The sequence below is a fragment of the Coloeus monedula genome (assembly GCF_965178545.1).
Source record: "Coloeus monedula genome assembly, chromosome: Z".
In the NCBI taxonomy this organism is placed as follows: Eukaryota; Metazoa; Chordata; class Aves; order Passeriformes; family Corvidae; genus Coloeus; species Coloeus monedula.
The window spans coordinates 57,523,684-57,541,174 of record NC_138822.1 but is presented as its reverse complement, the minus strand read 5'-3'; the positions used below and the strand labels follow the sequence as shown (position 1 = coordinate 57,541,174).

General features: G+C 39.4%; 1 protein-coding gene across 2 annotated transcripts; it reads right to left on the bottom strand.

The window, feature by feature from the left end:
- Nucleotides 1–997: 997 nt before the first annotated feature.
- On the bottom strand, nucleotides 998–16,916 carry C9orf72 (C9orf72-SMCR8 complex subunit). Of its 2 annotated transcripts, none has more exons than XM_082300858.1 (11): nucleotides 16,833–16,916; nucleotides 14,897–15,382; nucleotides 11,839–11,898; nucleotides 10,832–10,927; nucleotides 10,132–10,196; nucleotides 9,233–9,305; nucleotides 6,204–6,320; nucleotides 4,647–4,882; nucleotides 4,096–4,153; nucleotides 3,496–3,605; nucleotides 998–3,413 (listed from the first exon to the last, which is right to left on the bottom strand). In XM_082300858.1, exons 2-11 carry the CDS (start codon nucleotides 15,338–15,340, stop codon nucleotides 3,227–3,229), a joined length of 1,446 nt encoding a protein of 481 aa, XP_082156984.1. In that variant the 5' UTR covers nucleotides 15,341–15,382; nucleotides 16,833–16,916; the 3' UTR covers nucleotides 998–3,226. The 2 variants fall into 2 exon arrangements, with proteins under 2 accessions (XP_082156984.1, XP_082156985.1); XM_082300859.1 differs by lacking the exon at nucleotides 16,833–16,916 and adding an exon at nucleotides 16,566–16,676.
- Between the last annotated feature and the right edge of the window lie 575 nt (nucleotides 16,917–17,491).

Below are 17,491 nucleotides of genomic sequence, written 5' to 3'. Positions count from 1 at the left end.
TAACGACATGCTGCCCTGGAGTTCCCTTAGTGTTTCGCTCACATAGGAAGTGTAACAGGAGCTCTATGTCAGGACACAGGTAAACAAGATGATCATGTTCTACTCTTGTGCAAAAGCCTACTCCACATACTAATGTGTATGGTTTGTGCCTCCTCACTGCTGAAGAGGACAAAGTACTTGCTTTGTAGGCTCCAATTAGACACCAGAGATGAGCAACGTGCCTGTTTGTCCCAAATGCTCTGGACCACATTCCTGTGTGCTCACAGGTCTGAAAATAGGAAGAGAAAGCTTTCTAACATTTTTTGCCAGTACAGAACCGAGTGCAGAAGTCCCGGAACTCTGTACTGGTGTATCATACTTCTGGCTTAGAGACAAGAACATTACCAAAATGCCTATTTTGCTCTGGAATAAAACTGACATTACAACATATTGATATTCAGACAGGGAATATCCTCTGTGGTCCTAACAAGTAAGACATTCCAGTGGATATCTTTCTGTGCTATCTTTATAGGTGTGCAAAGACCAGGAATAATGTGCTACTAAAAATGCTTGAAAACACGACTTCCATTTAAAATCCAGCTGGAAGAAATAAATTTGCCATTTTCTTTTAAATGTAAGGAAATAAAATCCTGAAGAAAGGTATTCACTGACTGCTAGATAAAACATTTCTAAATTCTCACCTCTAGGATTAAAGCTTTTTAAAATTCATATTTGAGTTCATCAGAGGCATAGCAAGTCCCACTGGTCTCAGCTTGAAATGAGTAAGTCCTTAAGAGAAATGAAGGAACTAAATAACATGCGAGTTTTATCAGTGACAGCAACAACCAAGCATAACTTTTAATTTAACAAGAAGGAAGAAAAGTCTCTTCTTTAACTCAAAGCATAAAAGATAATGATGCTGTCAGATACAGAACAGAAATTCTGCAAAAAAAACCCAGCAACAATTAAAGTCCAAAAATTGGGCATGAATTTTATTAGAATACTTTGTTTCCTGAGCTAGATTTACAACACAACATGCAGATGCATTTAACAACATACTTCACTACACATTCTGCACTTGTGACAGCTGTGCAACAGAAGTAGCAACTGAATTTCCAGTTTTTAGTAACCTCAAAAAGTAACAGAAACTTCAGTAAACAAACAGCTTGACTGTTAGTAGTGTCAGTGTTCAGTTTCCAATACTTATCAAGCTGAAAGGATTAATTTCAGCAGCAGATTTAAAGCTCTTATATTTTGACACACCTTCTACATTATAAGTTTCACCAGTGTTTATTACATTTCTTTCACTATCTTAGACATGAGAGTAACAACTTAAGTACATTCAGGTTCTAATGCCTCGACTGAAAACACAGAAGGGAACAGCACTGGTAGAATGACAAACAGAATCTCAGCACAAGTAACTGATGTCAGCATAATTCTGAAAAGCTCTTTTGGTGAATGACCAAGCTTACTGCAAGAGTTCTACATGCATGTACAGCAAAAAGATGGCTCCAGAAATGTCAATTCTTTTGCAACCAGGTAACACTGATGATGCTAAGTCACAAAAATGTTAAACACTTGATTGAGAATCTTTGCCTTTTAGGAAATGTAAGGGTATTTTGCGCATCTAAATAAAGGACAGCATTTTTTTTAAAATCTGAGTATTAGACATTTCAGGAAAAGTTGTGAATCTAAGTTTTGTCTAACTTTTCTGCCTCACTGCACACAAGTAACACTAAAAAGTTATCTTGAAAACAGAAATGTATTTACAAAGGTGAGTTACAAACAAGGGAAGCAATAAAGCAGCCATGGCTTCTCCAATCAGTGCAGCTCTTTCACTTTTCCAATGAATATTGAGTTATTTCCTATACTTGTCCAAAAGGAGAACAGATACAACAACATGAAGTACAGATGTACTGGGTAAAAAAAAACCAGTCTGGATTCACCTGATACCACACTGCCCTACATGCTACAGAGAAAGAAAGGTTGAGGCATACCAATAGAAAACGTGTTTTGATTTTCAATCTAAATTGGAGATATGCTAAGCTCAACTAAGAAGACAGGTAAGCTTAATGACTAGACCTAACTTACTAAAATGCTAATTACATTAGATCATAGCTGTGCACATCTCTGAATTAAGGATTACTAAATATATTAATGGTGATGTAAATGAAAAAAAAATTAATCTTTTAGTTCGGCTATCACCTTGATGTTCTTTGGAAGAATCTAATACTTTAATCTGAATATTTTGTTAAGCATTGGAACAATCTGCCCAGGAAGTGGTAGAATCACTGGTCCTGGTAGAGTTCAAAAAATGTGTCGATGTGGCACTTAGGAACATGGTTTATTGGTGGAACTGGCAATTCTGGGTTAATGGTTGGACTCCATGATCTTGAAGGACTTTTCCATTCTAAATGATTCTATGAACCTCATTGAAACTGACAGTGGAACTACCAGTAGCAGTTTACACAACAGAAAGACTGGCAACTGCTCTGGAATGACACAAGTCTATTTTGTGTTTTGAAAGACCTCAGTTAGCTGATCCTGGTTGGCACTTACATGTACAAAGTTGCTTGAGTAAATGACCTAGTTGCCATATGCAACGTACTGCTATTTAAGCTGCTAATAATCAACAATCTGCACTCAGGAGTAGCATTTCATAATATATTAAAAATTCTAAATATGTTTAAATGCTCTAAAGGGAGGAGCAAGTAGTGTTAAAAGAGGCAGATGAGGAAAGTAGTATTTCAGATTTGCACCACATATATAAGAACAACAGTTTTAAAAACTGAAACTCTTGGAAGGTGCCTTTTTTGCAACTTCCATGGTTAGAGAGGACGTATGTACTGTTTTCTGTGGAAACATTGAAAATACTGACACAGAAGAACAGGGAAAATTTGACAGACACCTGAAAGAAGTCTCTGGGGAATAAAAATTAAAATGCTTCTTTTATCATACACCAAAACATGTCCACATTTATCTACTAAGCCAATATGGCCAAGGGACTTCTGACAACATTTATTTTTACAATTAAAAAAACACACAAAAGACAGAAATTAATTAAAATCATGCTTATCTAGCTAAGTTGAAATTTCGTCTAACAAGACCCCTACTGCTTGGGACACACCTCAGTGTTACTGTGCTCCTGATGCTTCACTCTCAGTCGTCGATGCTTGTCACCAGTGTGGAGGTCACACTGACAGATTTTGTGCTCTGCAGGACTGCAATATCAGATGCAGAGAAGACCTTAAAAAGTCATGAGCATGTCACGTTCTTGTACACTAGTGTAGAACGGCCTCCCAAAGATAAAGGAGTGTAGACCCGGTTTAATCTTCTCAGCCAAAGCCATTATTATGTTAAGATCGCCCTCTGCTGTCAAGTCAAGATCTATCTTTAAGCTACGAAGAGACTTGAAAGGTTTTTTTCCTTTTTGCCTGCAAGGAAATAAAAACATGTGTTTTAAAAAAGAACAGAGTAAGTTTCTCTAAACCTGCTTTCTATTATCTGTTCACTTACGTGTCATCCTCTATGTACTTTATTAAAGTTAAGGCTTTTCTGTGAAGGACTAGCAGAAATTGTGCAAGGAAAGTACTCCTTAGAGACAAGCCAGGCTTCAGGTGAAAGATCTGTTAAAAATTAAGAATATTAGGTAGACATGGAAATTCAAGAACCATTTCAAGAATGTGGAAAATAAAGAAACATTGCATACACATGTAACATATCCTTAATTATCGCAAAGCAGGCAAATAATAGCAGATTTGTATATATAATCAGCATGTTTTCTACATTTTCTATCAGCTCAGATACAACAAATGAAGCTGTATTACAATTCTGTCTGGATAATGATCTGAAATTATTCCCAGTCAGGCAGTTTTTTCAATACTTCAACTGTAGACACTACTGCACAGCAATAGAAAATATCCCTTGTTTTTCACACCTAAGCAGGAGTTTCAGTTTTATATTAGTATTTTCTTTCTACTTATGTAGAGAAGAATCATAGCAGTAGTATGAAAAAAAACCTACCAAAACATGAAATGATCTGTTTGTGTTGAATTATCAGTTACTAGGGGTCAAAGTACTGAACTGTATTTCTTTTTTCTGAAAAGGAACAATTACCTGATCCAGGAAGGCTTTTACTAATGTATCTCTATGCAGGATATCTTGAAAGACATTTCTATAGAAAAGAAAACAAACCAACATGAGTTAATGCCAGTATGGGATATTAACCGCCTAGGAGTTGAGCATGGCAGTAGCATTACTGTTGACAGTCTGGCTGAAATGAAGAGTGAATTTAAAACTGTACTGAATTTTAATCCTGGTATTTTTGAGCGTAACACAGAATTTTAAACCACTCAGATGAAATTAACTAAATCCAAGAAAGCCACTGGGCCCTGTCAAATACACTTAGGTCTATTATACCCCTAATTAAAACAGGCAATAAAATTAACATGGTCAGACTTGTGACTGAAAATTAATTTCAATAATATTTGATGTAACCAAACTACGGAAGACCTGGTAAACTCTGCCAAAACAAATGTAACTACCAGAGCTGAAGAAGTTTTTTTTGCTTTTAAGAAGCTCCATGTACTTTATTAGCAAGTAGGCTCTGTACTCTACACTCTTGTCCCCAATCAAGTAGCTTTGTGAGATGTGAGAAGACTACGTACAGATCAGGTGTGAAACTCTCATCTGTGTGGATAATACGATCCTGAGACATTTCTTCATCTGAATTAGCTCTCCAAAATGCTGTCAGCTCAGATCTCATGTATCGTCGTTGGTTATAGATGTGTTCATGACAAGGGGGCATCTGCTTTACTGTGTTGACATCCACATCTATATGTGTAGTAGGGTATGGGGCATACATTACTTGACGAAAGGGCAACACAAAGCTTCCCGTTGCATCCTGTTTCAGTGAAAAAAGAATACTATTTTAGTTAAAAATGCAAAGCTGTATTGGGACAAAACAATATTAAAGCATCATGCCTAAATTTTATAGCCCATTTGTTTAGATGTATTTTATCTGGGACAACCGGTAGTTGTCCAGCGTGGACTGGTGTAGTCCAGTACTAAGTCCTTAATACTGGATGATTTCCTTAACAAAACAGTAAAAACAGGTATTAAGGTGACCTGTGTATTACAGTATTGCATTACCTGGTTCATGAGCCCATGAGCACTACAGTATTATAGTTATCTTGTAAGTTCAGACTGCTTACTAGAGCAAGAAGCATTCTTTTTCTATTCATCTTCACCCATTGCTACAGACTGTTTAAAATACTTGGAAACTCCAGACCTGATGTGACTGTTCTTCCTTGGTTTTGTTAAAACACAAAAACTTTAATGCTTTTTGGGATTCTAGCCCCAAGCAGACAAGAGTATTATTATTGTACCTCAAAGGACACGAGCAATCCTGAACAATCCTCAAGAAACAGATGTATCATAGAAAAGACTGGCTTGGATTTTAACATGAAGATAATTAAAAGGAAAGTTACAGTGCCAGAGAAAATGATATCAAGGGAATATGACACATATTTTTGAATATGAATGTGTGTCCTGGGTTGCAGTGTATTCTATTACCATCCCCATCAGCCGTTGAGATCAGGTGGGGCAGTGTTTCCTTGCCTCCTCCCCCCAGACTATCTTGCTGTTAATGGCCCATCATTGTCCTGCCCCATGACTCATAGATAACTCCCTCTGGACTATCATCTGTTAATGAGCCCAATCAACACCTGGCCTCATGACTCATTACCCCATTGTGAGATGCTCCACCCAGAGGGAGGAACCAAGCATCCCAGCGTGGATATAAGCTGAGGCTGAACACCAGAGAGGGAACCTTTCCACTAGATTTCCAGAGGACAGGAGCTACACAGTCACCACTGGACCTTCTGAGGAGGAGCAGACCCTTCTTTTTTCTACAGGATTGCCACTTCGGGAGGACTGCAGCCACCATTCTACCAGACCACCACCACCACCCTGACTAACAGGGTGCCAGGTTGTATCTTAACTCTGTCAGTTTAACCCAGTGTTATCCGCTTTTATTGTTTTTTTGTTTTTCTTTCCCCCTCCTTTTATTTCCCTATTAAATTGTTATTCTGACTTGGTGTCTCCCACTAGTTTGTTTTCAAACTAGTACAATGTGTGCATGTGTGTGCATATCATACGCACAAACATACACTGAATAATGTTCTTAAACTACAGAAGAACAGAACTTTCCTGAGCATACTTACTTTGAGTAAGCCTTGAACAAAAAGTCCTGACTCATATCTGAAAGAGGACTCACTTCTACAGAGTCTGGAACACTTCCGCTCAGACGGTGTCAGAAACAAGCACAATGTTCTCACAATCTGCATTAAAAAGAACAGTTTTGAAAAACATGAAAAGGTAAGGAAATAAGTCTGACTAGACTGTATTAGGCATTTAAAATGATGAACAAAAGAGTTCACCACGCTTATTAGAAAAGCCAAAACTTTATAAAAAGCCACAGAACAGTTACATGCTTACTCTTATTTTTTAATTACTAATGCTGTAAGCTATACTATTCCAACTTCTTGTCAAACAATGAAAAAATCCAACACTTTTTTGCAACCAAGTTTGCTTTTTATCCAATTATGTAGAAAAAACCATTTTTGTCTTCTACATCTTTCTTTTCATAAACATGAGCTACTGTGATTACTTTCCTAGCCTTTTAAGCCTCTTAATTTATTCACTCCATATTGAAATAGCAGTTATTGTCTCAAATCAGGCACAGTCAATTTTGTAAATAAGCATCCACGCTTATTTCCTCAGTAATTTCCTTAAACTCTCTCTTAAAATGAACACTGGTACTTCATCATCCATCTTCAAACTTCTGGGCTGAAACAGCTACCAGTAATCACTCCAAACACAACATGTATTCCATTCTGCTCATCTTCCAGTCTTAACGTGTGGTGTCCTATCTTTGTCTGTAAGATATTTGAAAAGGCTCTGTCCTTGCACAATGTGTTTCCACAGTACCTAAAGCAATGACAACATAATTTCTGACTAGCGCTTTTTGTCACAATGTGCCACAAGTGTTTTTTTTACTTGGAGGCAAGCTGAAGTATGCTATTAAGAAAGCAGTTACTTGTGAACAGTTGTACTGTGACACAAGAATGCTGCTGATAAGAACATGAGTAGAATTAATTTATAAAATTTACCCTGGATGGATCTTGAGGGTCACATTCTTTTACACTGTTTTTTCCTATACTGTCTAGCTTATCGATATATTATTTTACAAATTCATAAGAGTTTAGATATTAAAACTTATTTATTAACTATTTAATCATCCATAAGCTTTTTATAACTACTTAAGCTTCTAACATTTCCTCTTGTATTATATATAGCATAGTGTATACATATAAGACACTTCTCTTAAACACATAACATTTCCAATAACTCAACTGTGTTTAAATCTTACATCTCTGAAACAATACATATTAACTGCAGTTAGCTGATTTCAGATAAGATCTGAGAATTTTCTTTTCTCTGGTTTGCCTGTTGCTTGTGGGCATCAGCATGTTGATTTGATCAGAAGTGCTTTACCACTGATGGTAATACACATGAAACAGTGCATTCCCTCTGCCCCAACTTTTATAAAGCGTAACAAACTGTTTATTTCAAAACATAGGTTTACTAAAGGTGCCTTTTTTTCTTTAAACTGTTGTATTTCATTAAGGCAAGAAGCCCCATGTATTATAAAATACATAATATATAGTAAGCATAGTCTACAAGTAATATATAATATATTCAGCAGGCCCACTGTTCATCATTTTTATTTTACATTGAAGAAATAGACAGAGGTTCCATGAAACACAAGCAGCTCATGACACAGAAGTATGTTTATTCCCCAGTGCAGGAGAAATTATGGACACACTAATTGCTTAAGAGCATACGGGCAGTACTCAGTGACATGGGTATTGTCTGTGTACTCACTACTACCAGGACTCCCCAGAGCTCAGTTCTGGGCTTGGTCCTGTTCAACATCTTTATTGATGATCTGGATGTGGGGATTGAATGCATCCTCAGTCAGTTTGCAGAAGACACCAAGCTGGGCAGGAGTGTTTATCTGCTCAAGAGTGGAAGGCTCTGCAGAGAGACCTGGACAGACTTGATCAATGGGCCAAGGATGAACTGCCAGACATAAAAAAAGGCCAAATGCTGGGTTCTGCCCTTGGGTCACAACAACCCCATGCAGCGCTACAGGCTGTGGGCAGAGTGGCTTGAGAGCTGTTCAGGAGAAAGGAACCTGGGGGTAGTGGCTGACAGACAGCTTAATATGAGCCAGCAGTGCGCCCAGGTAGCCAAGAAGGCCAATGGCATCCTGGCCTGTATCAGCAATAGTGTGGCTAGCAGGACCAGGGAAGTGACTGTCCCCCTGTACTTGGCTCTGGTGAGGCCACAGCTCAAATACTGTCTTCAATTCTGGGCCTCTCGCTTCATAAAGGACATTGGAAGTGCTGGAGTGTGTCCAGAGAAGGGCAACAAGGCTCCTGAAAGGACTTGAAAACATGTCTTACAAGGAATGGCTGTTTAGTCTCCAGAAGAGGAGGCTCAGAGGTGACCTCATCACCCTCTACAACTCCTGAAAGGAAGGTATAGTGAGGTGTGGGTCAGTCTCTCCTGCTGTGCCTGCAGTGAGAGGACAAGAGGAAATGGCCTTAAAATGAGACAGGGGAGATTCAGATTACTTATTATGAAACAAATTTTTGCTGTTAGGGTGGTCAAACACTGGAATAGGCTGCCCAGGAAGGTGGTGGAGTCCCCATTCCTGGAAGTGGTTTAAGAGATGTCTGGATCTGGCACTGGGTGACGTGGTTGAGTGGATAAGGGGTTACAGTGGCAGTACCCGGTGGATGGTTGGACTGGGTGACCTTAAAAGTCTCCTCCAACTTTGATGCTTCTGTGATTGACATAACTGAAAAGGGCAAGGGCAGTCAGTCTCTTCAATCTGTGTATTTTAGCTAACAAACCTAATTTTCAAAGCTCAGACTCATTTACTACTCATTTATATACTGTATCATTAAATACACTGGTTTTCTTATCGTTGTCAGAATACAATTGAAAGGCAATTTTCAGGCAAAATTATCTTCTGCTAGACCAGGCAGCTGAAGACAGCTAGACAACGGTACTCCTTCCCTCTTCAGCCTCAAGTATGTTTATAGATTAACTTTGTTCCAAGTAACACACTAACACTCCTAATAATCAGCATTTAAGTTCGGTTTATTAGAAAGCATGTTACCTTATTAACTTTTTCTGCACTGCTTCCTACAACTACAGAACAACCACAGGTCTGCAGGTGTGAACTAATTGCACTGCAAGTAAAAACAGACATAGATTAATGTATTTTAACCAGATCTTTCAAATGAAACCATTACCACCTTCACAAGCAGGAAAAAGTGTTCCACATATGAATACAGCCTATATGCCCATAACCACAGGACTTTAAACAGCAGAGTAGGTTACTGCTGAAATGCAAGTTCAACAGTTTCCTCAGTACTGAAAGCACACATGATGGTGTATGTTGTCACCAAGCACTACACACACATATGAATGCAGTTATGCAGGAGATACTATGAAAGGTAACAGAACATCAGTTAAAACCTATGAAATACATCCTTTCCCCCAGGAAGAGACCAAGTTGCTCTCAAGTTCAACTTATTTCCACTTAAAAATTAAAAACGGGGTAAAAAAAATACGCAACTCAACAATAAGCATGACACATGGCATACCATTAATGACTCTTATTTAGAGTTTATGCACAACCCAGGCTTTTAGCTATTAAAAAAAAAAACAAAAAAACCCCAAGATTTTGACTTAAGAGTCTTATAAAATTAAATGTAGGTATCAAAGAAAAATTTGTATTTGATAGGAATTCTATTATCAAACAAATGATCCTGTGACAACACGATCTACAGAGATGCAGCTATTGGCCCAGAACAATTCTTCTAAAATGACAGAAGCTTCTATAACATTTTAATGACAAAAATCTCAAAAAGCCAAATACCTGTCATTGTTCCCCCTCCTATAAAAAAATCTATTCCAATGCAAGTTCACATGCACATGCAGATAGATACATTTAGATGCATACAAAAGTTTAAATCATTTTACTACAGCATAAATCAAAACTGAATTTCATACTTGAGGAGAAAGCCTTCATGGCAACTATCCCCAATGTCATCATCATTTAGCACTGTGTCACTTATCTGAAATGCAAGTAAATATAAACAAAAGTTAGACAACAACCTGATCACCTTCAAATTAATTGATTTTTTGCTTTGATAGGTGGGAACTGTTTGGGAACTATTTAAGTTAAGTTGTAAGACTTCCCCAAAAAGCACAATCTTAAAAAGACCTGACTTCAGACAAAGCATTTTGAAAAAGAGAAAGTCACTTGATTATTAAGTCTTCACCAGCCACAAGTCAGGTTCCTCCTAGTGCGTTTTTTTTTCTGTAAAAAATGTCCAGACTACTTTAAATTAGTGCATGTCAGATCACTTCTCCTTCCACAAGAACACTGTAACGTGCTGAAACAGGTATCAACATCAAATCCATTAATCTGCCCATTCATTTTGGTTCGCCTCAAACTGCCTTTCTACTCGTAAAATGACATCATCCTATGCAGTCAATTTTGCTAACTGAGCACCATAAAAAATATTGCCATTCCTTAAAGCACTTAGGAGAACTTGATGTGAAGCAACAGAAGTATGTAAGAATTTAGGAAAATGGGCATTTTCTATGGCAAAGTGAGTGACCAAACTAAAGAGCCAGAACTATGTTTTACCCAGGGGGCGAAAGCCACTTTTAAAAAATTCAGAATACAAATAAAACAAGAACTTACATCTATTTCCTCTGGAACACTGTGTGATTTCATAGATGAAAGGAGTTCCATTACAGGAATGACTTCTCCTGTCAGCATTGGAATGATGCTCTGACCCTGCACGGTAAATAAAATGCTTCAAGTAAAAGCACACTGGGTAGTATTAGAAGTTACTGCTAACATGAACTTGCAGTATTACATGCAAAACATCCTTAACTTCCTATTGCTTGGAAGGGTAGTATGAGCAGAAACTGATGCATTTTGATGAGCAATTTGTTCATCAGTAATTATGAACTGGAAACATATATTTGGCTTCTCAATATCATGCCTAAAATGTATTTCCGGGTCTGATGCTAATTTTCAACATCAGTTTTGATTGGCCTGGACAAGAAGTATTTGAAGTGAGATAATTTGATCATACTATGTTATGTGCAATCACTGTTAAGCATTTTACATTTAAGTCTGATGTTTTAACAATGACTGGAAACCAAAACCAGGCATATTACTCATTAACATACAAAAAGTCTTTCCTGACTTACCTATCACAAGAAACTGAAGCCACAATTTTACATTTAGTTTCAGAAATCAAATTCTTTTCACAGTCTTATCCATTAAGTCTCCAAGCACATTCCAACATGACAGACTCTGCATGTCTCTGTAATTCAAAAAGGTGACCTAACCTAATGCAAAAACAACCTTGACAGGAGGCTGGGATGACTCTATGGAAGCTGCCACCTTTACAGAGCTTCCAGTTCAAGGTAATGAATTTCCTTTTCTGAAAGGTAATACTCTTCACAGATTTCTACTTTACCCCTAAAGTGATGAAATATATTTTCCTTTGATTTGATCACAGCTTCCATCATCCTATCTCCAGAAACTTTGCCTACTGTGCAGGTCACATTATTAGCCAGTCCAATGCATCTTCCTGGATCCCAAAAATAAGAAGCACCACCAACTTCTACAGTCACCTGATGCAGTCAAATGGTTTTGCAATGGTGGACCATATGCACCCACCTGAAGGCCCTTACCTGATCCTCCATTCTTTCCGTGCCTTCCAAGACAATCTTCTGGAAATGTTCTTGCCTCTCCTGAGCAAGAGAAGCAGTTAAATATAAACGCTCTGGCATTTGTTCATGTATGTATGCACACAACAGTCACACAGTACAGTTTCTTCCCCGTGGAGTCATGCTTCTTAGATTCCAATTTTAATGTTCAAGTCTTTTTTCTTTTACAGAGTTGACTTTAGGAGGAAGTGATGCCATGCAACACAGATCAACGCTCCCTGCTCTGCCCTCCACCAAACATCTCCCAGATTTGGGCAGGAACAGCAGGAAAGGGAGGGTTTGATGAAAATGTCAAAATGTTCTTCATTACAGATCAGGAAAATGTCATATGATCAGATTCTGGTGAAGAATTCCATTTTATGTATGGATTTTTATTTTCAAACGGATACAGTATAGATTGAGGATTCCTGGTGCAACGAGAAAAATAAGATCTTCAGAGCAAGAAAAATTATTTGACTGGGGAGGATAGGAAACAAGACTTTTTTTTCCCCCACTCTTGAGGCACTCACAAGTCTTCAAAGCATTGTCTTATAACCAAGTACAGGAGACATGAAACCTCAAAGTACACAAAACACAACGTACAAGAGACTGAACAAAGCTCTGAAAACAGACTCACCAGCAGCTGAGTAGCAAACTGCATTTAAAATGAACTTACAATGGAATAAAGTTATTATTCACAAAGAGAATTTGGCGTTCATCACTGGAGCATCAATACAAGTCACTAAAAATAGCAGATGCTGGGAGAACTAATGATATCTTTTGCTAGATGCTGACAGGTTGTTGCATTTTTATTGGTTACTCATTAGCTTCCTGTGACTGATCTAGCCAGAGTTAATCAACTTCAAGTGTGAAAAGAGTTTGCAAGAGGTTTTTTTGAGCAGATGAATAAGGAATAATAGAGTAGTTCGCCCTAAAACTAAAAAAGTAATAAAACTTTTCCAACCATCTAAAAGATGCATCAGTGAAAAATAATACTGGAACAACACAGATTCATTCAGGACACCTCCACCTTTAAGTCAGAGGAGGAAGACATCCTTGACAATGATTTTAAAAAACTTCAGTCTTCTTGAAGATAAGGCTGAACAAATGGTATAAGCCACTTCTTTTCAGAAACCTACCTGTTCAAAATTTAATTAGACAAACATACAGAGCATGAACTGGAGTAGGCGAAAGGGGTTTCTAACCCCATATTGATGACTTGCTCAGAGTTGCTTGTCTTTCTTTGCCAGTCTGAACACTGCTCCATGCTTCTCCTAATTCTTGAGTTCAGAAGGCTTCTTCTCATCTCAAGTCTAGCTGGAAATGTTGTCTGGCTTTACACAGAACTAATGAGAGCTAATAATCACAACTATTAGAACGTCAAGAACAGATACACAATACCTTTCAGATAGGACCTGAACACTTTTTGTTTTGCTGTATGTAACCACAGCTGCTAAACTGCCTCAAAATGCAAACTACAGAATGAACCACTTAAAATTCATTATTGTTGTTATGCTTATTCTACAACAATTAGATTTTAATCTTCATTTTTCAAGCAGTTTTCTCTTTTCTAAATAAGACTGAAGAACTGCAGGTATATGCAGGGATCTGTGATCTCCCACCAAAAAAAGAAAAAAAAAAGGAAAAGATAATAAATGTCTATTTCAGAATGCATCGCTGTCTCAGCTAATTCAACTGACCTACCTGCTTCAAGAACATCTGAAAAAGAATGAAGAACTTAATGACTAATTTCTGAGAAAGAAAAAATTAGTAAAAAACTTTTTTTTGTCATTCTCGACACTGCTTGAAGATTACTGCTACTGTGGAAACATACTGGTATGGAGCAATATCTGAAAACTGAGAAAACGTATCATAGCTAAAAATAATGGATAATTCTTATTTGACCACTCACATTAGAAGTCAGTACAGATGACAGTAAATGAGAGAAGCAATGTAATCAAGAACATGAGAGAGCATTCACTTACATCAAAACCACTAACTTCTAGCAGGGTTTTAGAAGACTAGATAAGGAATTAAATATTTGTGTTTCTACTATATTGAAAAAGAACTTTATGTAGTATCCTTCCTCTGAAAAGTAAACCCCAGAAACTGTGAAAAGCCAGTGTTTCAGAAAGCACTAGCAGACATCATCAGGCAATACAGCAAAAAGGACACACCACCACAAAAATAACATCAGCTTGCTATTTCTGTAATGAGATCAGATAAGAGCACCCAAAGAGTAAGGCTGAAGTATGTTGACTACAGGTATCACAACAGAAGATTATCAAGCAAATGTGCATCACCATATATACTACAGCTGATGTGCACTCTACTGTTCTAAGACAGCTTGGACTCCATGAAGATGACAAAAATTTTAATTTTTACCATTAGACTCTTATTTATTTTCAAGAAAAATACATAAAAGTTTTCACTTAATAAGGAAATATCCATGATTTCCCAAAGGTAAGAGTTCCAGTGCTTAAGAAAACTTCAGCAAGTATTTCTTTTTGAGTTTCAGAAGTAGAAATATTTGGACTAAAGCAGATGTATTTTTGTAACTCCCTTTTGTTCTACACAGTTTTAAGTCCTGACAAACTCTTTGTGAACACCCTCTTTTAAAAAAGTAAAACTGTACCAGCACTGAGAAGATTAATTGCATCAGTTCCCTTTTCTGGACCTCAACAAGGAAAACCATGATTTGAAACACAGTAAATTTACAATTATACCTAGTTTAAATACACAGATTAACACAATTAAAAGTAACAATTTATATAAAAATCAGAGAGATAAAAAACGCTACAGGAACCCTCTTTCAACTACACAGTCTCATAGAAGTTATACCACCAGAATAAATCCTGTGGCTAAAAATCCCAGCCTTTAATTTGCTGACATAATAATTTGATAACCTTTAACCTTCAAAACTGTGTAGAGACCAGCCTTTTCTGACTTTGTGTGTCCAGATTGCTACAGAACAGATGTCACAGCATCTCATTTGCTTCTGCAAAAGACAACCTAACAATTAAGTAATAAACAATAAACTTACCTTATGCATCCATATCCTTCCTTTCCTTATAATGTGTGTTAACCTATCCACGCACACTCTGTGAAGTGGTAGGTAGAAGCCAAGTTCACTTTGCGGAAGTATAATTGATAGTCCGTACGTGCTTCTGTCTCCATTCCAGTTTCCATCAAAGATTAATGACACAATGATTACTTTTTTTTCCGCCAAAACAAAGAACTTCACATCTATTGCACCACTTTCTGCATTCCGAAGTATTTCTCCATTCAGGGTGTGGTTAGCAAGAAAAGTTATTTCACCGTCACTGAGAAGTACCTGTTCTGTCTTTGGAGCCCAGATATGCCGCACTCGGGGGCCAAGAATATTGTCCCAGTAAGCAAAAGTGGCAGCTAATAATGGTGACTCGCCACTCAAAGAGATCTCTGTCTTAGCAACTGCAGGAGATGGTGGTGGACAAAGAGCTGACATGACTGTTTCCTCTCTCTTGTGTAACCGAAATGCTTACATTACCTAAAAAAAGGTTTTGCAGGAAAAGAAAGTTAGAACGGCCCTCATAATTATCTCATCCTCTTTTTACATGGGCGGGTAGTGATAGGACTTGTTTTAAACCAAGACAGGAAATATTTAGACTAGATGTTAGGAAGAAATTCTTTACCATGATGGTGGTGACGCACTGGAACAAGTTGCCCAGAGAAGAGAATGCCCAGTCCCTGAAAATGCTCAAGGCCAGGCTGGATGGAGCACTGAGCAACTTGATTTAGTGGAGGGCATGCCTGCCCAGAGCAGGACGCACTGTAACTACATCCTCTTTATGGTCCCTTCCAACCAAAGCCTTTCCACAATTCTTTTGTTTCCAAACAAGAAGCAACCTGACTTCTTCACTTGCGATTTCATCACACACTTCATTTATTCAGGAAGTGTGTATGTATACATATATACGTTCCACGTAACAGAGAGGCATGCTTTACAATCATTAGTCAGACCTCAAATGCCCTTTACTCACTACAGAAGTATGATGAACCTGCACAACATACAGCTTGTGTAAGAAAACTGACATGATAAATACATCCTTTACATCACACACAAGGCATTATGATACAAGACAAGTGCTCAGCACTTTATAGAATGTATTGATGGGTAACTTTTTATCTTGTGTGGACACAGTCCCTGAACATTTTCCTCAGCAGCTTTCATCAACTCTACAGCTTCCCCATTCTGAGGCTGAAAAAGATAACAGGAAGTTCCATCTTCCCAAAAAGTTATGCTAGTTACAAGAAGATATGAAATAAAAAAGGTTTGCAAACAAATTCAACCAAGGACAGAAAACTGTAACAGCTAAAACCCACTCATCTTGAGTAAAACCTCACATGAGCAGAAGGAAACCTTCCTCTCCTCTCTGCCTGCAGCACTCCACATGACAGCAGCACGGAAGCCCACCCGGGACCAAAGGAGCAGGAAAAGACACCTCACTACCGCAGCTCTAACTCACCACAGCTCTGTATCTGAACCTCTTTTTCCCTTTTTTATTTATTCCCTCACAGCAGAAGGGTAAAGCCTCTTTCGGTCTGGCTCCTTCTCAGGAGGCAGCCGGTGCCCCGCCCGAACGGGGAAGCCAAGGCCACCTGACTTGGCCAACTAACACCGTGACTTTAGGATTTTCAGGGAAGACAGGGCGCCAGCTACCCCTACTGACTCCTTGCACCCACGGGCTGAGGCTCTCTCTCACGACCACCTTTCCAAACGCGCGGCCGCTGCCAGCTCGGCGGCTGCGGCACCTCCGCGCTCCCGGCCCGGATCAGGCCCGTGTCGCACTGTCCGCGTCTGGCCCGAACCTTCAGGGGAGGCGGCGGGAGAGCAGCTGCGGAAGGGCCCCGCCCGTTTCCCCGCAGAGCAGAAGGGCCGCCAATACCGCTCCCGTCACTAATGCAGCTCCACCGCCCCAGCCCCGCGCCCGCCTCACCTCTGCTCCGGTCGCCGCTCCGCGCCTGCGCCGCCCCACCCCTGCCGCACATGGCGGGCTCCGCAGGCGCGGCACCGCCCCGGGCGGGAGCCGTGCCAGTGTGACCTCCCTGGGCGGGGCAGCCGTGTGGGTTGTGACCGCCCCGGGCGGGAGCCGTGCCGGTGTGACCTCCCTGGGCGGGGCAGCCGTGTGGGTTGTGACCGCCCCGGGCGGGAGCCGTGCCGGTGTGACCTCGCCGGGCGGGAGCTGCTGTGCCGGTGTGTCCCTGGTCGGGAGGAGCGGGTCGCGTCTGGCGGGGCAGGGTGGAAAGAAACAGGGCCAACCCAGTGCAGTTTGTGGAGGAAGCCAAAAGACGAAACTTGTTTCGGGAGCATCCAGCACAATTTATGGAGGGGCTTTTAGGCCTAAAAGAGGAAGTTGGTAATGACTGGATTGGGTTGATGAGGTGCTCGTGAGCGAGGTTGGTTTAGTGTTGCAGGTACGTCGTGAGTACCTTTAGTCCTCTTAGTTAAGCTGTTGTATCTGGGTCCTTCAGGGACTCCAGAGGGGAACTCATCATTAGGAATTGTAGTGATAGAGCAAGGAGGAATGGGTACAAATTGAAAGAGGGGAAATTTAGATTAGATATTGGGAAGAAATGCTTTACTGTGAGAACACAG